The sequence below is a fragment of the Vespa mandarinia genome, chromosome 4, assembly GCF_050613455.1.
Source record: "Vespa mandarinia isolate Hongniang chromosome 4, ASM5061345v1, whole genome shotgun sequence".
In the NCBI taxonomy this organism is placed as follows: Eukaryota; Metazoa; Arthropoda; class Insecta; order Hymenoptera; family Vespidae; genus Vespa; species Vespa mandarinia.
In genome coordinates this window covers 10,332,274-10,353,814 of record NC_140813.1, presented here as the reverse complement: position 1 = coordinate 10,353,814, position 21,541 = coordinate 10,332,274, and the positions used below count along the sequence as shown (strand labels likewise).

At 32.9% G+C, this 21,541-nt stretch overlaps 1 protein-coding gene and 1 long non-coding RNA gene across 5 annotated transcripts; one reads left to right on the top strand and one right to left on the bottom strand.

Annotated features, from left to right (window-relative positions):
- Positions 1–575: 575 nt before the first annotated feature.
- GC (gamma-glutamyl carboxylase) lies at positions 576–4,333 on the bottom strand. Of its 4 annotated transcripts, none has more exons than XM_085656408.1 (10): positions 4,159–4,333; positions 3,518–3,790; positions 3,108–3,429; positions 2,837–3,019; positions 2,607–2,770; positions 2,124–2,515; positions 1,816–2,016; positions 1,364–1,602; positions 958–1,272; positions 576–885 (listed from the first exon to the last, which is right to left on the bottom strand). In XM_085656408.1, exons 2-10 carry the CDS (start codon positions 3,747–3,749, stop codon positions 720–722), a joined length of 2,214 nt encoding a protein of 737 aa, XP_085512534.1. In that variant the 5' UTR covers positions 3,750–3,790; positions 4,159–4,333; the 3' UTR covers positions 576–719. The 4 variants fall into 4 exon arrangements, with proteins under 4 accessions (XP_085512534.1, XP_085512536.1, XP_085512535.1 ...); XM_085656410.1 differs by having other exon boundaries at positions 3,108–3,414; XM_085656409.1 differs by having other exon boundaries at positions 3,518–3,766.
- Positions 4,334–4,445: 112 nt separating this feature from the next.
- LOC146873084 (uncharacterized) lies at positions 4,446–12,224 on the top strand. Its single transcript, XR_014982052.1, has 3 exons — positions 4,446–5,464; positions 6,011–6,198; positions 11,924–12,224. It is a non-coding gene; the product is annotated as an uncharacterized LOC146873084 (long non-coding RNA).
- The last annotated feature ends 9,317 nt before the right edge of the window (positions 12,225–21,541 follow it).

Here is a 21,541-nt window from a genome sequence, read left to right as displayed (position 1 = left end):
CCGATAAATTAAGAAAATTTAAGCCAATTGAATGCGTTTGAAAGTAAACTATTATAATGGTTATCATGGATATGAAGATATAATATATTTACATATAATGATTTATAGTATGATGTATTTTTAATGTCAATAGTTATAATGAATAGCCACATTTCTTATAATATCATATTAGAATTCAATGAAAACTGTTCAAAAGATATATATATCTATAAAGATATATAAAGATATATATATAAGCAGAAGGCAATGCATTATCTTTTATTTTAATATTAATTTTAATTTCTTAAATAATTTTTTATAATAATCTTATGAAAAATACTTCATCTTTATAACAAAAAATAACAATGGAAGATAATATACCGACAATATCGGTAATACAGTTTTCGCTAATTTTGTCTATCGGTAATAAAGAATAGAAAAATCACAGATTTAAATAAGTAGTAACATTATTATGCAATTTTTCTATTATTAAAATATTTTTAACAATAATTTCTGATGTTTTAAATATTTCGGAAATTATAAATTAATTAAATCTGTATCGATTAATCAATAAGAAATTTTATAAACATTCTTGTATTTGTGAATGTACAAAAATAGGTCTCTAAAATTTTTGAATGATAATAATGAGTTCTTTACTTAAAATAAAATTATTTATGAATTAACATTATATCTATATAATTTGGTTTAATCTGAGATCACTTTGTTCTATGTTTGTTTTCTTAGGCTTGTCTCTTAACCCGTACTCTTCGTATCATAGGAACGTCGTAAACAAGATTGAAGAAGGCATTTGCTAAATGACTAAATGCCCTCGCCCAAGAATCAATCTTGTAATTTAATTCCTGTACGAGGGAGAATGGTTCCTTCGTATTAGTGTCTTCAACTTGTCTGAAAAGGTAAAAAAACAATAATAATTAATTACCTGTTCTTAATATAATCAATCGCACTCTGATAACAAACCTATCGATATCCAATTTTTGTTTCGTTTGATTGGTATAAGTATACATGTAACAGGCTGGATAAGGAGTAATCGTTTTAATTCTGTGAAATTTTTCGGTTTTTACGTCGATTGATAATCCTTTCTTTAAAGTGACACTTTCCATTTGATTTTCTTCGTTATATGCTACTTCACCTTCGAGGACCGTCAACGATACATTCGTGAAATCACTGTTAATGTAATTTTCCAATGACATACTTGGAAAATCGGCTACGAATAGAACATCGGTGTAGTTTGACCAACTGTATACATCTCTTTGAATATCATTCATTTTATATCTAAAGAGATAACAAAGCGAAGTAAATTGTTATAGTAATAATTATTAATAGAACGTGAATGAGAATTATGTATATTAAATTTTTATATTACCGATAAGAGTTGTATTGTGTTAGAAGTGGCATTACAAAGGAAACATGTTTAAAAGGATGCCAATCGACCGTTAACATGTCAACGTTTGGATCGAAAATTCTTTGTTGAAATCTTCCGTTCAAGGAACACCATACATCCATGTAAACGCTTAAATTCGAGGAGAGTTTAGTCCATTTTTCTCTTTCTTCATGTTTAGGATTGTTATTCAGAGCTTCCTCTTTCTGTCGTAGAATATTATTCTGCAAATGTGAATATATATGAATTATTAAAAATATAAAAAAAGAAAAAAAATGTGACAAGTTTATAACATCGCAGTAATTGATTTCATGACACAATATGTATAAAAAATCAGATAAGAAATAACAGTAAAATTGATAGAAGATGTTTATAATTCCGCGAAATTTAATGAGACAATAAAAGATATGACTAGACTATCGAGATAAAAGCAAAACCTTTATACAAAAAGCATATTGTCTCGCCATGTCTCCATGTTTCACCCATCGATCACTTTGTACCCATGTATCGGGATCGAGAAAACGATCTTCGTTGCTCTCATTATCGTGAACTCGTATCACAACTAATATTGTATCCCAAGTGTGGACCATCATGTCCCAGGAATAGCCATACAAACCTGGAACCCAATTGTTGTAACCCTGGAATAATAATTTATTTATTTATTTATTTATTTTCACTTTGCTACGAATTTGTAAATTTTCATAGTTTTTATGGTTTTTTTTTTGACATGATTATTGTAATTTACCTTCGTGATAAAATGCGAGTAGGGTAAAAAGAATTGTAAGACAATATGAAGTAATAACATAGATACGACAAATTGTTGTTTTTTCGTCACTTTTTTTGAATTAACATTTTTCATCGTTGAGTTATCGGTAGGTTTTACATTTTCAGACGACTCATAGCGTTCGTTTACGTCCATATTAGCTTTTTGCGAATCGAATTCATTTAGATCAGTAACCTCTTTCGTTTGTTCATTTATCAGTTTATTAACTGGACTTTGGAAACAATTTTTTATCACATTTACACATTTGGAAAATAAGATATTTTGTTTACACGCGATCCAAGAGTTAAAAGTTCGCGGCCAATCGACATTACAAAAAAGAGGCATTGTCGCTAAGCAAACGTATGGGAACATACCTGAAAAAAATAAAGAAAAAAAACAAGAAGATAAATATTATGAAAGAATTAATAAAAAAAAAAAAATAATTACAAAAGAGATTCACGTTACCTATACTGAACAGTCTTGAGTTCATCAAGTGGAAGGCCGTGCAGAATATCATAGCTGGTAATCGAGTTTTATCGAACAACATCCAAAATCCAACAGTTAAATCAAAAATGAAACCGAACCAATGGACTATAAAGAAATCTGTTTCTTCGGTAGTCAAGAAAATTCTATAAAAACAAGATGCCTTTTTCTGAGGGAAAATTATAAGGGTTTATGTAAAAGTTGGGACATACTTGAACGGATCGAAAATCCAGTGTCTCGAGAGATTCAACATGGAATATCCTTCGAGCCATTCTTTACCGGATTTCTTTAAACCGGCCAAAAAGTATAGAACGAAAAATTGAAATCTCAAAATAAAATAATTCCACAGTGGCACGGTTTCCTTTAGTTTTTTAGCATCACTGGCATCGAACGCACTATGTGACAATGAAGAAAGACTCCTTTAATAACAGAAGTATTATTTAATCATAAAATGAGATAACGTTAATCGTATCAAGTACTCACAAGTACTTGTTTGCTTCGGTACACCAAAAAAGAGTCGCTACGATACCATAAAGATAAGTATGATTGTTCCAATAACTTTTATCCAATAGAAATATATACCAGTAAGGAACGACGAAGCAAGCGCAAGCAAATTTAAATCTGACACCAAGCATGATACCAAAAGCACCTAACCACATTGCACCGTAAAGTACTATCATCCAAGGTAATGAAAGTGGTTTCATTCCGTGAATCAGTGGGAAATGACAATCCCATGAATCTCCCCATTTTATATCGATATCCGCCAATCCTCTTTCTTCGACAACGTCCACTATCATACACAAACCTATTGAATATGATGTGATTTTGTGAAAAAATATGTTCACTGGTTTTCTTTTTTTTTCCAGGTACATACATAAGTATATCTCACTCACCAAAAAGTGCTCTCGTTATACCCAAATTTGCTGGATCCGTCGGTCGATAGAGAAGTCGCACAAAATTTTCGAAACTCGATAATTCGACGAATTTAAAGCCGCAAGCGTCTTCGAATTTTTCGTATGATGAACGTTTCGATCTTATTTCAAATTTTTTCGTTTTCAACGTTTTCACATTTTCCTTGTCGATCGTTCGATCGGAAATTACAGATTCTGAATTAATCGGTTCCATACCGATGTTTTTGGAAACTTTAAGATAATGAAAAATTTTTGCTATATATAAAAAAAAGAAAAGAAAAAAGTTATCTAGATAAAAATTTTTGCTATATATATAAAAAAAAAAAGAAAAAAGTTATCTAGATAATAAAAAAGTGAAATGTAAATTAAAAAAATCTCACGAGTACAAAATGATCACCTTTGGCTTTCATGTCAAGTTCAAAAAACATCAGTAGAATTTAGTGATTCTCGATGGAACGTATCGCACCGTGAGTCGAAGAGGAATTAATAGCAACGCGATTAGATACATGTAAATTATTGGAACGCGACGGAGTAAACAAGAATACGTGTTCGAGATTAAAATCGAATCCTCTCTTTCAAAAGTAAAGTAAACTTATAGGGAAAGGAGTTTAGTAGGTACTTACATATTCAATACTCAGGTAGAATGTCCATTAACACGTACTCGAGATCTTCTCAAAGAGAAGCCAGTGTGAAGAGGCTGATCTTTATCGTGATCACTCAGGTGAGATGAAAGTTGATCGATCTCGAAATCCACACTTCGAGAGATGTTTTTACGAAAAGGAAAGACTTTGCTGGGATTTGTTGGGAAGGCCGGTGTAGACTTTGCCTCTTCTTCTTTGCTTTTTCTTTTCGCGTGCGTACCGAGCGCGAGTACGGTCAAAGAAGGAAGACAAGTTGATGTGCCGACCGTGTTCCAGAGTTCGAGAGAATACGAAGTGAGAGCGTCGCCAGGCAACGTGGCCGACTATTGACCCGCGCCCGCGCAATAATTATATATTATCGGCTGTCCTTCTTCAACGTGTGTGTATATATGATTTGCGCACCGCTATACACCTCTTTCACTCGACTTTCTCCACGTGCTTATATTTTTCTCGACATTTTCACAGATACGAAGCAATATCGATCCTAGCGAAAAGATCATTTCTATTTTTATTTGATATTAAAGTAGTTATTATTTGACTGATTTCAGATTCTATCAATTTGATAAGAAATAAGATTGTAGAAGATGAAAAAAGAACACAACCCGCACATAGTGTGGAACATATTTTATAAGGGATCTATTTGAAATAATATTATTGTTAGATGATTAGTTATCGATCTGACATCTTATATAATATGAGCTGTTTTTCTTCAATATGTTTGTGTACTATTGGCGCATCGTCAAGCATCATTTCATTCGACTTTTTCCACGTGCTTTTATTTTTCCCGACATTTTCACAAATACAAAGAAATATTGATCCTAGCGAAAAGATTATTTCTATTTTTATTCGATATTGAAGTAGTTATTATTTGACTAATTTAAGGTTTTATCGATTTGATAAGAAATAAGATTGAAGAGGATAAAAGAGGATTACTATACCCCAAATAACGAGGAAAATATTTTATAAGGGATCTATTCGAAATAAAGTCATTTGTTAGATTAGTCATCGTATCCTAACGGAAGTCTCAGTTTCTCTAAGAAAAAGGGAGAGGATGATCGTCAAATCCTGAAGGACATTCTGTGATGCGCTAAATTCTTCCCTTTCATCGAACAACTCCTTAGGGATCGAGATCGAAGCCCATGATTTCGTGGACATTAATTCGAATCACTTCCAGTAGGACGCATAACGCTTAACCCCTTTACTTCATCAACGAACCGTCAACGTGATTGAGCATCTAGAGAAGGATTTCGAGGATGCCAGATTGTTGTCCACAATGAAATTCAATCGTGTACGTATTTAAATATTTGTTATTAGGAATGGTTTTTTATACACGATTATTTTAAGAGATTATTTTTGTGGATATTAAGCAACGCATAAGCTGTTAATTATTTCGTGCGACGTTTGCGTTCCAAATTATGTTAAAAATGGCTGACAATGAGATCAGTAGAAAGAATTAAAACGTAAGGAAGGATAATTAGTCGTAAATTATTTAAGTAAATATTTATCTTTGTTTTTATGCTTAAATGGATATGTATATATATACATATATATATATATATATATATTATTCATTTTATTTTTATAACTATTAAATTCTTCGAGATTTTTTTTATTTTCGAATATTTTGGTCCTTTCGATTAATTTCACGATTTTACATATGTATATATATATGAAAAAAAAGAATTCTTTTTTATTCTTGCTAGAAAATTTGATCTCCTAGTAAAAGTAATTAAACTTTTCCAAGGAGATCAAATTTTCTAATCATGTTGTACATTCGAGAGAAGGACTATTCTAGAGTTTTTGAAGTAGCTATGAGGCCTTTTCGTTCTTGCAGCTGGGGTGTTCTTATGAATGGACGTCACTTCGCGCTCCAAATCTCCAACGGCCGTTTTAGGGCTGTAAAACAAAAGGCTGATTTATTTCAGCACGCCCCTCAATCTGTCTCCGCGGACCACATTCTGATCAGGGTTGGCTCTTCAAAATCAACTTTCTCGGTATATACGACGCTATATATGTGTATAGGTATGTACAGATATGTGCGCGCGCGTGTTTGTCTGTGATCACAAATCGTATTTTGTTTTTTTTTCATTATACGTGATTTTCAGAATTAGAAGATAATGTTGACTTGCTTTAACAGAATTCAGCTGTTAATATGCATAGGCAAGCGTTAAAATTAATGCTGATATTTGTTCGTCAAAAAAACCTATCGATTGAACTAGAGGGTTCATGTTATTTGCACTTCGTATTTATTTGGGTATTCGATTCCTGCACCTGGATGTGCCAAAAGATGAAGTATAGAGAAGGAGAGAGAGAGAGAGAGAGAGAGAGAAAAGAGAAAGAGAGAGGAATGATAGCAGCGGACATTTTTGGATTGTCCTGTGTATTTGCTTGGCTATTTATCACGGTTTATTATTTCCTATTGTCGGCACGAGTCACGCATTGTTGATAGAGTAGAAGGGCCATAGCGAATTTCTAAAACCGTGTCCGATCAAATTTGCATATTATATTCTGGATCGAATATCGGGACTCCGATTACAGAGCCCCTAGTTAATTGCGGTCCTTCATTGTTCTCTAGCATCTAAGGGTTGCTACACAATTTCTCCTTTTCTCTCTTGTTCTCTTTTTCTCTCTCTCTCTTTCTTTCTTTCTCTCTCACTTATGGATATGAATATTCTTCGCCCTAATGTGGATCTGGTTACGGTTTTATTGCATTAATACAAGTAATCCGTTTTACTGCGATTTTAGTAATTAATACAAAAAAATTTTACATTTACCAAAGTTAGAATATTTAGTAGATTAAGTTTCAAAAAGCTGTCACGAACATAATTCATCTTCTTATTTTTTATGATACTATTACGACATTACACACGAGACAATTCATTAAGTTGTGATAAAAAATGGTAACTTTGTGATTTTTACAGGTTAAAAGTAACGAACATCAAAAAAGAGAAGTAACGACCAACTTGTTCTTCAGGATAAAACAGTCGCGATGTTTGTTGTTAAAAAAAGGGGATAGAAATACGGTAACGGTTCGGATGTAACACTTTCGACGTCTGTGTAGCAATGGGAGGGGGAGGGGGATAAAATGGAGTGGACAAAAAATCGGGCATAAAATTAACAATATATACAGGCTGCAGAACGCAGTTTGTTGCTTGGCAGTAATATTTCATGAAGGTTTCACCCCGCGGGGCGAGAGGGTTCATTCTCCAGGGGGGTGTTCACAACAATGGAACCCTTTACTCAGCCCCTAGCGCCCAGCCAACATCCATACATCATCATTCATAGTAGAAAAAAGCTGGGGGCACCTTTGCAATGTACGTTGGAGGGATCTCTGATGTTTCCAAGTGCCGAGTAGGCATCGAGTGCTTCCTGATACTTCCGACAAATTTTATTTCACGTCTTCGAGGTATCGGAGATATTTTTTTGACAAAATTTAAACATTTTAAAAGATTTTAGAACGAAGAAATTCGCTGATACGAATATTTATCGTTGATCGGAATAAAATCGAGGCTAAATTTGTTTGTTAAATTACGTTTGTAGGATATCTGGACTATAGGTGATGTAACGATTGGTAAAAAAAAAGAGAGAGAGAGGCGGAACTATTTTATAGGTACAGAGACAAGCGTGACGGCCTTGCGGTCATTTCGTTTTTCGAAAGCCATTCGGGAACCCCTTTTTTAAATCGCCACGCCCCCTTGAACGTCGCAAGGGTCTGCTTTCGCAAACAATGACGAGGAAAAGTATGAAGAAGGGTTGAGAAAAAAATATAAACGATGAAACCAACTTCTATCAATTTCCACAAGGTTTACGAGGAATCTTTGGAGAACATAGATCACGTTTTCTTTTCTCTTCTCTTTTTTCTTTTTTCGTACATTCGTAATCAACGAAAGGAGAGAGATGTTCTTCGATATTCTTTCGAAGATCATCGATCAAAAGACTTTGATCCCATACGTCGATTCGTTATCGACTTGGTGAAAAGTGTAAGAAGAAAAAAATTAAAAAAAAGGCAAAACGTAATCCGCTTTAACGAAACGAGGCAACCCTTCGACGACCCATCGACCATGTCACAGCACGGGTGACTGATTGTAAAACCATCGAGTAAGCCACAAAAGGGTTGCCACGGGATTGAGAGAAAGTTATGGAGAACGGCTGAGTGGCGGAGAGATTTAAAATTGAGCCTCGTAATCGACGTGTAATCCTCTAAAACCGTGACAGTCTATAGATAATGGGGCGATACTCGATGACGGTTGGTCAATTCATTTTTTTCCACGTCATATCGTGTCTATGTCATGTCATCAAAATTTCAAAATGTCATTACGTTTAATTATTTTTAATTTAGATTAATTCAATCAACAATGACGATTCAACAATGTCGATTAGTTTAAACACTCGTTACATATCAAGATTCGATTTTAAAAGCATCGAGGTAAACACCTGATCGATATTCTATTCGGTTTGCATAACTTAAACCAGTCTTCCAGAAATCTGACTCTCCGCTAACCTATTATTTACAGTCTGTTAGATCCAGCTGCCGTAAGGATCGTTCTCAAAAGTGGTAGGATTTTTTTTTCGCGCCTCGTGGACAAGCCGGATTTGCTCGAAATGTTTTGTCAATAAACGGGGACGAGAATTTTTACACTCCTAACCTTTCTTTTCTTTTTTTTCCATTTTTTTTCCTTTCCCTTTTTTTTTCTTTGTATCTTTCCATGCGCGAAACAGAAAAAACTATGCCCATGAAAACTTTTCATTTCTCGACCAGTTCTTTTAATCGTTTTTAATTATTAAAATATTCATCTATCGCGGGATTATGATTCGTCGGATGAAATCTTTCACATCAACTTGTTAGTCCCCTATTTATTTCTTTTTCTTCAGCGAAATGAATTTAAATGTAATTAGCATGGGTCGACTGTAGATGGGAGTTCATATTCTTAGGATAGAACAGGATTGACACACTTGCGATTCTTACATGCGAGCGATTTTTATTCTTCTGACGCGTTCATCCGTGAGGACGTTTTCGTGAAAGGAACGAGAAGAGAAGGGAGGAGAAGGAGGAGAAGGCGGAGGAAGGGAGGAAAAGATAGATGAAGGGGACAACGCGAGTTAGGGCTACAGGTACCCTAGTTACTTATGTTGGGGTAGAAATAGAAAAAAGCATCCACGCGGCTCGATCGTCACAGCGAAGGGTGCTTGCCGTTACTGTCATTGCTGCTTGTGAAACGAAGGGGATGGGTTTCGATGTGTTTTCTCTCTTTCTCTCTCTCTCTCTCTCTCTCTCTCTTTCTCTTTTTCTCTCTCTCTCTCTTTCTCTTTTTCTCTCTCTCTCTCTTTTTCTCTCTCTCTCTCTTTTTCTCTCTCTTTCTGCCTTGTTTTCGGTTAAAACGTTACGATTTTTATCAGGACTCAGCATCCAGCTGGGGAATATCTCTCTCTTGGGATTTCGAGCAAGTTTTTCGTTGATCGATTCGAATTGAAAAAGCGTTATTGTTTTCAGAGAATATCGAGAGAACTTGTATTACGGTATTAATTAAAAATTTTCAGACGTTTTGAACTTGAAGGCGAAATGAAATCGAATTTATTTTTGCCTTTCGTTCGATGAATTTATTCAACGGTAAGACCAATTCTCTCCCTGTAATTGTTAAGCGGAACATCCATAGGGAAGCAATGACGCTTGTGTATATTCTCTTTTTACTTCTTCGATATTATTTTACTGCGTATGGCAACTGTTTTACTTGTGCTCAAGTAGCGGACATAGCCGGTTGGCTTGATATTCGAGAGGTTAGGCTAAAGCATAGTCCGATAGACATCTGCGATAATTGTAGTAGACTCAATAGTATTCTTCGAACACTCCGCACGAGTTCTTTTTTTTTAGAATTCGAATAAGTATTAGTAAAATTTTTAACATCTTTTAAATAGGTTGTGTTTTATAGGAAATAAGAGAAAATATGATGGAGGCTCGAAAATGATAGAATGTGAAATCACCGAATTGTCGAACATTTCTTTCATTTATTTTCTACAGGAAGGGAACGTGAAAGGATAAGTAGAGAGGATAGATTCTTAGATCCCAGGTTGCTAAAGAGATAACGATCGTTCCTGTGAGAGGGCTACGTAATGCCCTAAAATTCCCTTGGGACGCGAAGAGAAGACGAAGTTTCAGGACCGACGAACAAAGAGGTCTCCCTCGTTGCAATTTGGCTGCATGCTGAAATAAGATTTGGGAGCATTGAATTGGGCCGACCGATCGTACCACTATTCCTTGCGATTACCCGCAAAGGCGATTTTTATTTTACGAGTACTGACTCATCGTTCTTTATAAGATTTATAAAAAAGAAAATAAATAAATTATTTCTTTTAGTTACTTTATATATTTATATTTGTATATACTTATATATAACGTCTATATAATATATATATATATATATATTTAAGATAATATATTGTATTAGTATTAATAACAATAAGAATATATATAAAATGTATATTAGTAATAAATTTTAAAGATCTTGCGAAAGTTTCTCGATATTTTTCGCGATAAGGGGTAGTACCTAGTCGGTAGATCGGAGTGCAAACATAATGGTAATGGTCTCTGGGTAACAGGGAAGCAAGGCGGAAGATTAAGATCTAAGCATTGTTGTCGAGTGCGTTTATGGTGCGCGCACACATAAGAGTACTGGCGTTAACGTCAAAAGGCGTTATACGCTCGAGCTGGCTCACCTGGCGGCCTCGAAAGGTATCTGATTATCCGACCTCGATGTGATTTACAATAGATTCTAATATGTCGCCTTTGTTTCTTCTTTCTCCCCTTTCTTTTTTCTGCTCGTCGGATTCTCTATCGTTTGTTTGCCCTCGGTTAGATCATCATCAAAAAGAAGAACAGATATCGTTACTATTACTAGCGAAAGGATACTGCTTTATGTTTCTTTATGGTGTATGGAATATTTTTGAAAGTATTGGGAAAAATACTAAATAGGAAATATAATAAAATAAATAAAATAGAAAAATAGAAAAAGTATGTATTAATGTATCTTTTGGATTTGCAGGAACTTGTATAATAATTTCTGTAATTTTTAAAAATTTCTTTTCTATTGTATCTATACAAAATAATATATGTTTTTGTACAGTATATAAATATTTTTGAAAGTATAAAAAATAAGAAAAATTGAAAAGAAGAGATAGAATTTATCTTTGTAATTTTGCTTTTTCATTTGCAGAAATTGTATATTAATATAAATAATCTTTTTTTCATTGCATTTCTAAGGAATAATTTATGTTTATGTACAATGTATGAATATATTTGAAAGTATAGGAAAGCAGAAATAGAAAAAAGTAAAAAAAAGAAAATTAAATCAAATTTTCTGTATTTATTTTTCTGTTTATTTGCAGAAAATTTTATAATAATGTTTACAATTTTCTATTATATATATATATGTATATATATATATATATATATATATATTTATAAAATATATATTTAGAATAAATACTTATAAAATATATATTATATATATATAATATATATAATTAATATATATACTATATATATATAATATATATAATATATATAATATATATAATATATATATATATATATATATATATATATATTTATAAAATATATATTTAGAATAAATACTCATAAAATATATATTTACAATATATATTCATAAATATTTATTGTGAAACTATTCATAAGAAATAATATTATATACGTATATATTTTTCGATAATAAAAAATAAATTAATTTTGCAGAGTGGACCGCCGATCGATGCAGTTGATCGAATTTCCCCTTTGAAGTTGGACGGGTCAATCGAATTGTCTTGTTCTCGATCAAAAACTCGTCTCGAAAGAAGAATACGTATACTAGCTCGTTGTACGCGGTACGTTGCAAGAGGAGATTCGTTATCTGGATCAGATTTAAGTGCGGGTGCGTATGATCATCCGCATGGGGGCAAAGCGAGCACCCTTTTATAGGGGGTTCGAAACGATCGGACTTTTCTTTTGGAATAAACTGAAAAGGCTTACATAGTAATGGCGAGTCATTTGCATTCATTGCAAAAACTTTATTCTAGTATCCTTTTTGAGGTTCGATTATCTGATCGTCTTTGTTGTTATATATGAGTTTTTGCAGAACTCTAATTTTTAATGGATTAACTTTTAAAAATCTATTTTTCTAGATAACGCGTAAATCATTTTTATAGAAAAGTTAAAACATTTATGGGAATGATTAAAATTAAACTTTTCTCGAATTACTGTTTATCATTAACGTATTAAGTATGTAACTGGGTATATAAAATAAAAGGTGCAACTCTTCGGTAATTTTATTTCAGAGATAGACGTGTTTTAATTGAAAGCTAGTGCAAATCGCTACAGGCAATTCACGTGATGCAAACATTTACCGACAAGCAGTACCTGAATCAATATCCTCCGGCTGTACTTAACATTTCGTTTAAATAGAACCCTCTCGGTACACACACGCAATACTTCAACGTGCAGTTGCCATTTTTTTTTATTTTTTTTTTTATAGATGCTTTTCATTTTTATTCATATTCTGTAATGATGACATATGACTCGAGATAATTGTTTGTCTCATTCAGAAGAAAACATTTGACCGTTTATAATGCCATGTAACTTTACTTGAAAAGTTACATACTTTTACATATATTCATACTTTTTAAGTTTTATTTCATTTTATCGCCATAAGCTGGATTTCTTACTTTATATTCGAAGTTCTTATTGATTTGATATAATTTAATATATAAATACAAGTATAACTAATATATTTATAATTCATAAGTATAAAACTAATAGAATTATAACTTATAAGTATAACTTGTATATATATATTTAAAAATTATTTATAATTTAATTATACTTGTAATATAATTATATTAGTAATATAACTCTCATATTATATAATTTTTTTATAGATATAAATTAAAATTGGGTTATAGAAAATTAATTAATTGATTGCGAATTGCTTGAAAATTTTAATAATTAACAGTCATTCGAATATATTAAATAAATTAAATGATATATTGTATCAGTATATATATTTCATATATTAGAATATACTAGTATATTCCTTCGTCAAGCATTCGAACATATGAAATATAATATTTAGCTTGACGAAGTAATATAGTATAATATATATAGCAAGTATTCGCATTCACATTGCTTCAGCTCGTACATGAATTTAATGTGTAAAGTAAATGTTTTACCGCTATAGAATTTGTCTATGCTATATGATCGATTATTTGGAAAAGTGCTTAAATATCATCCATGCATCAGAAAATTGAGAACCGCTGAAATTTATGAAATAAAATTATTTTCCGCGATCGGAGTTTGAATATAGACTGCTTGATTTATATAAAGCATGCATCCATCGCGCCATTTGTATGAACATAGAACACAAAACAGGGAACACAGAGCATGAAACACAGGATAGGGAACATAGAACAAGGAACACGGAACACAATCACAAATCACTCAATCAATGCATTTCTGGTGTAATCAACTTTACAATTTTCTCCTTTCTTTCTTTTGCATAGTACTTCATGTCCGTCATATATCGATCTTTTTTTTCTCTCCCATTCGTTTAAAGTCTTGTAGTTCAGTTTATGAGTAATATTTACACAAATCAAGTAGCCTAAGCTTTTCGTCGGATCATGAAGAGTAATAATACAAAACTCCATCTGGATTGGATGAAAATAATAAGTTTTTGAAAAATTATGAACAGGCATATTAAGGATTTTATATTAATATTAATAATAATAATAATAATAATAATAATAATAATAATAATAATATATATATATATATATATATATATATATAGTTTTACAATACAATATATATAGTTATATATTATAGTTTATTAACTAATATAGTATATCTATACTATAATATATATAATATAATAATATAATATATGTATTGAAACATGATAATGAATATATATTATATATATATGGTTTTATAATATATGTATAGTTATATATTATAGCTTATTAATTAATATAGTATATCTACATGTATATATATATAACTATATATTCTATATATATATGTATATATATATATATATATATATATATATATATATATATTCTATATATATATGTATATATATATATATATATATTCTATATATATATGTATATATATATATATATATATATATATATATATATACATGTAGATATATATATATATATATATATACATACATATATAGAATATATAGTTGATGAAATGTATGTATATATATACATACATGTATAGTTTATGAAAGATATATTTACAGTTTTAACGTGAGAAAATTTTCCGATAATTCATGATTTTCAGTGGGAAATACAAACAACCTGTTTTTTAGTTGATCGGGTTCTTGTATCGGGTTCTCCGATTATCGATGAGTTTACACTCCGTAGAAAATACATCGAAGAAGAGGAGAGAATTTATCACGCAAATATTAGCACGCGTGGGCGTTCGGTGACAAGCGTCGGAGAACGGCACGTGTTGTGGTTGATATCGCACATCGGGACGACATGTAATGTTTGCCGTTTAGCCGCAGAGCGTCGCTTTCGTTTTTTGCTTCTTTTCGAAACGATTGAGTAATGATTGATCAAGATTAAATAGCTTGTCTATTTATATAATATACGTCCAAATAAGTTTTTCTGGACTTTAATCAATTTTGTTTTATTATTTGAAGTACTTGAAAAATTTTTGAAGTTTAATCGTTAAACGGTTGAACGAATATCTTTCTTTTTTCTTTTTTTTTTTTTACATTTTAAATCTATCCCATCTATATCTATTAGTATAGAAGATAACGATTTTGTTATAATAATTCATAAAAAGATTTAATGTAAGATAGAAAAAAATAAAAGTTATACAAAAGATAATTTTGAATAAATCTCGTGGTTAAAAGAGGATTTGTAATAGAAGCACGTGTACTTACATTCCGTTGGCACGTGTCTTCGTCACGGAATTAGTTTAAGAATCTGTCGTTGGCGTGAAAGCGATCATGATATCTCAATTACGAGGGCACTTTTACAGCCAAGTCGTAGAGCACGTGTCGGTGGTGTGAACTCGGTTGAGCTATCAATTTCTCAGTAGGCTCGTCGAAAGGCGTTTTCCCTTCCGATCGCACATCAGGAATCACGTGCATCGATGGATCATGCACGCGACCACCATCACGATGCCCACAGTGTTCTAACTTTTTTCTCTCTACGATTAAGGATCAAGCCCATGTAAGATTGATCGGTGATAGAAGTGGGTGGTAATTGTGGGAAAACTTTTGAGATCGTTATTATAAATCACGCGAGTATAAAAAACAATTTTAACGATATAAATTTTAAAGATTATTAATATATATTTAAACGATTTTTTTTAATCATTTTCATTTAAAAACTTTAAGTTACTCGAACGATTAACACATGATCACTGTCATAATTTAGTAATAATTCTTTTAATTTTTACTTTAAATAAATTAAACTCCTGTAAATGATTAATAATGATAAATGGATACTTGCGGGAATAATTCTGGAATGTTAAAAATTATGCGAGCATAAAAAGTAGATTGTTCGATCATTTCTAAAGTAAGATTTAAATTATAATAATTTCAAGGTTTAATTTGAATTATGATAATGACATGGAACAAATTTTAATTCTTTTTTTTTCCTAGGATTCTTTGTTAACCATTTTCATTTAAAAATGCTTGATATCTTTTCATATAAAAAAAAAGAAAAATCATAATCTTCTTTACTCGTATTATCTTTTTTTAGTGTCCTCTAAGCTACTCGAGTTAGCACGCGACTTCCTATCGAACGATCCGATTATTATTTTATTGTTGTTATCTTTTCGAACAACGTTATTTCATTCTAAGTACAGCGAAAGAAGGACAGTTGTTTTCGTGGAACACCTTGCTCCTTTTAAATGCAGCCAAATGCGCATAAACGCGCACATGTGAGAGCCATCAAGGCGGTCACGTGGCTGGCACGTGCCGAATGCGATATTTCGGGTGGATGCGAAAACTACCCTGTAGTGGGTTTTTCGTGCAATTGGTTGGAAAGTGTCGAGGAGACACTTCGATTCTAAACCGTTTAAACGTATCCGCAAATATAATTACGAAAGATAATTCTAATACTATAATTTTTATCCAATAATTTCAATTAGTCATAAGTAAGGAGTACTTAATCATTAATATTGCGATTGATTTTTTCATGATTTACTCAGTGGCCTTTGACTTAATAGTCAGATATAACGTCTTAAATCTTTAGACTTAGATCTTGTTAGGTGTAACCTCAGGTTTCAGAAGCCCTAGCTTCGAAGTGGTATTAGAGCATCATTGATTATTATCGTGGCTGAGAGGTGTGATTTTATTTATTTATTTAAAAATAAAAAAAGAGAAAAAATCTCTTTAACGATTTTTTTACGATATAATTAATATTACAACAATTAAATGTATGAAATATAAATTAAATATACGAAATATAATGAAATATATTAGAAAATATCGTATACGATTTCTTGTTAAAAGTAACACCGACCGAGCTGATAAATCTCTTTAGAACGGTTAAATAGCTTGAAATTACAGGAGCTGGTGGTCTAAACGTGTCTTACTCACCCTCCAAAGCGAACTTTTTGTAATGCATTAAAATCGATTCGTTATGGACGTCAGGAATAGACCGAGGTCGTTTGATTTTCCTATTTTCTCCCTGCTTAAGCCGATTCTTTGCGGTACGAATAAATTCGTCGAGAGGATGTTGCGTTTCATGGCTTATGATTTTTTCTTCTGTTTCTTTTTTGTTTCCTTTTTCTTTTTTCTTTACTTTACAATGAGTTGATAAAAAAGTTAGATCAATAAGCGCCGTGATACTGATCGATCGATCAGTCGGTCGGTTTCCTATTTTTTTTTTCTTTTCTTTTTTTATTATTCGAAGATTTTACCAACGATTAAGTGGACTTCCGGCAGACGGTCCCATTCGTTCGAAGGATTTTTAATCGATTATTCGTAAAGAAAAAAATGTTTCCTCTTTTCCTCTTTTTTCTTTCTTTTTTTTTCTTTATTTTTCTCTTTTTTTCTCTTTCTTCCAAGTATCAGAAAATTTCACCGTGTTCGGTCTCACGTTAGCGATCGACAGATCAAAAGATCAAAGAAGCGCACGAGGAATAACTTTTCTTTTGGGAAAGAGTAGAAAAATAAAGAAAATATCGTCTCGAGTGGATCATGGCCTATTTGAAGGGTCAAAAGCGCGAAAATCCTAGTCTTTGCAACACCGACTAACCGCGATGTAGGTATCTTAGATGTTTGCCGCAAAGAGTGATGGATTTCAAAGGGACCGCTTTGATTTTTTTTTCTTTTTTTCCGAACATTGCTTTTGGAAAGAGAAAGAGAGGAGAAAGGAAGAAAGGAATGAGAGAGAGAAAGGGAGAGAGAGGGAAAGAGAGAGATAAAGAGAGAGGGAGTACAAGCGTGAAAAATGGGCGCACGCTTCGTCGAGAATTTCGGTGTGGCCAATATATAATCCGCGTGGTGGTCCTTCCGGAAAAATTTTTCCGTGAAAACACGCTTGAACGTTTAAGTCCTAACGTTTTCGAGCCTCACATGAGAAATTCGATGTTCGTGTGAAAATCAAGAAACAAACGTAACCGATTGATTTTATTTTTGAATTTCTTTTGAATTTTAAGATATACAATGTTTATGCAAATGTAAATACATGTGTATAGTGTGTTTACTTTCAAAACTTTTCTAAACGATAACTTCAATGTCTTGTCTCAAGAAATTGATAGAGACGGATGCATAGAGACAGTCGCTTTATGTCGAGTAGATTCGTTTTCTTTTTTCTTCTATTTTTTTTTCTTTTTTTTGGCTACGTAAGGTAAAGAGTTAAATGGAAATTAAACTCGTTAGCAGATGATCAAACAGTAGAAACGAACCACTGGACAAACGAACGAATCTATCGTCCACCCTATTGTGTTTCTTTCACATAAAAAAAAAGGAAAAAAAAACAGATTAATTAAAATGGACGAATCTTCGAGTCATCAGGATCGTTTTTCATTCAGACATATTTTTATATTTAACATAACATTTATCGTTCGATTTAAAAGTTTTACATCAAAGAGATGGATATCGAAAAATTTTTTTAATCTATCGTTAAGGCAATGACTTATCCTTCGAAGCGTGACGGCCATCGCGTGATAGACCATACACACTATAGTTATCATACCAGCTACGGTGCGATTGTTATGAAATAATAATGTATACGTAGAGTTTGTGCGGAGTTAGAACGTGAGGTAGACGAAAGAAGAAGGGGAAATGTGGAGTGAGGGGGAGGGGGTGGAGAAGCAAGGAGGAGTATGCTAGGGTTGAAACGATCACAATCAAAGTTGGTGTACCGGTTGTAGCGGGACACGTCAATTCTTTCCTTCCGGTGGTGCTCAATACAACGAACGGTACGATTTCAGTTATAATAATGATAAATCATGAGAGAGAAAGATCTCTCATATACATACACCTGTCTTTTATATAATATTATCTTTTATTTTCGTGTTTAGATATATATATATATATACACCGGGTGAGGTATCTAACTTGATCATCTCGAATAATTTTTAAATTTTGCATCGTACAAAAAATTATTTCTGCAGAGGTTACATGGTATCAAGAGGGACATTACGTGGTATATATAACTTTTCTATAAGTGGAGCTATATAGGAGATTTGAAGGTTACCTCTGGTTTTTTAGATGCAATACTCTACTAATATATATGTCATATATATTCTATGTCATATATATATATATATATGACATAGAATACATTCAGGAAACTTTTTTTTTATTTATTTTATTTGGATATCATAATGATTTACGAGAGTTAGATTTTCGCATGATCTCAATAGGAAACTAAAAGAACTTGGATATTCAGTGAACCTTTTCTTAGTTTATATAAAACTCAGAGAAACTGAATCGATTCGAGTGGAGAGCTTGTTAGCGAATCAACCCCGAGGGAGGAAGCGACCTCAACACATGTACCCTCTGCATTCTCCGACTAAATCTCGTTTTCGTACCCCCTTTCTTTTTCTCTCGTTTTCTCTTTCTCTCTTTCTCTCTTTTTCTCTTTCTCTTTTTCTTTCTCTCTCTCTCTCTCTTTCTCTCTCTCTCTCTCTCTCTCTCTCTCTCTCTCTCTTCTTTCGTGCATCAAACTAAGAACCACTGGCGTTCGTAGGTGGTTTTTGGAGTTGGCGCGAATCGAAATACGGACAGATGGCCGAAGTTGCCGTCCCTCGATGATGGCGAACGCGTTCGCCAGTTGAAGGTGCTGCCATCGTTGATGTCGACGACGATCAGCCATGTGTGTACACTATGTATGTATATCTATATGTATGTATCTATATATGTATTTGAAGGAGCACGTACGTAATACACAGACGAATCGAACAATAGTTAAATCAGGGTGAGGGCTCGGCCCTGCCCGAGGGCTACTGTGGGTGTTTAATGAGCTGCCAGCCAGTGTCCGAAGGGGGAAACGGAGGGTAGAAGAGACGACAAACCGAGGGATTTTTACTTGGGTACGAGAAGGATAGAAAACTTCATGAGGCACGAGCTACCGGCATTACCACTTGACTGCTTATGAGACCGGCACCGTGTAAAGTGGAGGAATAACATAGCATATATTTTCTCATCTTCTTGAATAATTATTTTGTAGAACGTTTATATTATTTTTCATTCATGATGATTTGTATCTGTAATACGATCAAAAGTTGACATGAAATTTTGACATGTCCGTGGAAGTTTTTATTTTACATGTATAATTTTTACAAATGTTCTTGTTACACACACATATATATATATATGTATATATATGTATACGTATATATACATATATATACATTTTCTTTTGGATTTTAAGAGGTCGTAGCATTGAATGAAATTTATGGCGCGTATTCAAACGGTCCGAGCCCTCATTATTCCGTCATAAGTTCGCCGAACGTCCTTCTTTAGCGAGTTTAAAATTTTACGGGCAACTGACCGACCTTTCGCCACGGCAGCATACGATTGGTTTCGTCATTCACGTGAGTAATGCTTGCGTGAAATCATTCTACCATTCAATAGTATTTTCTTTTTTTTGTCTACTCTTAAAGAGAAGCTCTAGCGATATTAAATTACTATTTGCTGGCTCGCGGTTAGTTCATCAATTTGAACCGACCCAGTTATGATATTAAGTTACTCTTCGCCGACGATTTAGGGGATTATGCGAGAATAAATGTGAAATTCTATATTCATCGCTGTTACATTTAGCTTTTCAATGCTTTTTACGAAAATTACACTTTTTCAAGCTTTCGGATATCAAATTTTTACGAGGTAACTACTTACTTAAATTTCAAAAAGTCTTTGATTTAGCATTGAATTTGTATTTTTATTAATTTATTTTTATTATTTATTCGATCAAATTATTTCGATACGGATTCGTGTAAACATTGCTCCATCTGGATTTCGTCGTATATATATTTATATTTTTCTTTTTTAGTTAAGTCCATATAAGGAACAAACTCCACCCCTGATTCAAATAAAACGCATACAGACTCACCGTTCGAGATCAAATGCGCTTTGAGGCACGCGTGTAATCCTACGTAAGCTCACCCCATAGACCCAATAAAACGCGTACTTCCGCGAACGATCCACAATGAAGCTAAATCAATGATTTGTCCAAGGCGGTTCTAACATAGACTCTAATCCATGCTCTTATATGTGATTAAAGTCTGATTCGGGGGCGTCGATACGGCTCATTGCGATTAATAATACGTGCATATACCATTCGAATTTATTCAGAAATGTAAGAAGATTTAATAGAGACAGAAAGACAGAGAAAGAGAGAGAGAGAGTGAGAATGAAAATGCATAAATAATTTTGTATTCTTTATATTATATATTTTTTCTTAATATTGAATTCTTTAATATATTTTAGTAATCAGTGTATATGTGTGTGTATGTGTATGTTTGTGACTACTTTTTATTTTTTTATTCCAAAAAAAGAAAAAAAAAAGAAAATACTAAATGAACAAAAGAGACAGATTTTATTGATCAACTGGTAAACGTCGATCGTTAATTCGTGGTGTTATCGCTTATGGTTTGCAAGCTGGGGACGAACGATCGACTCCGAAGGACTCGGAGGTTGGATGAAACAGGGACCAGCTCGCGTCATCTCGTGATGAATGCCTAGCTACGCCGGGCATTCTTCAAGTAAATTATAGTCTTGAATGGCAGCACAGTGGGGGGTTGGTTGGCACGCGTACGGTGGGGTACACCTGCCCCCTGTAGACATCTGTCCCCTATATTTCTATCGCGAGTCAAAGTACTCTGTACTCTGGC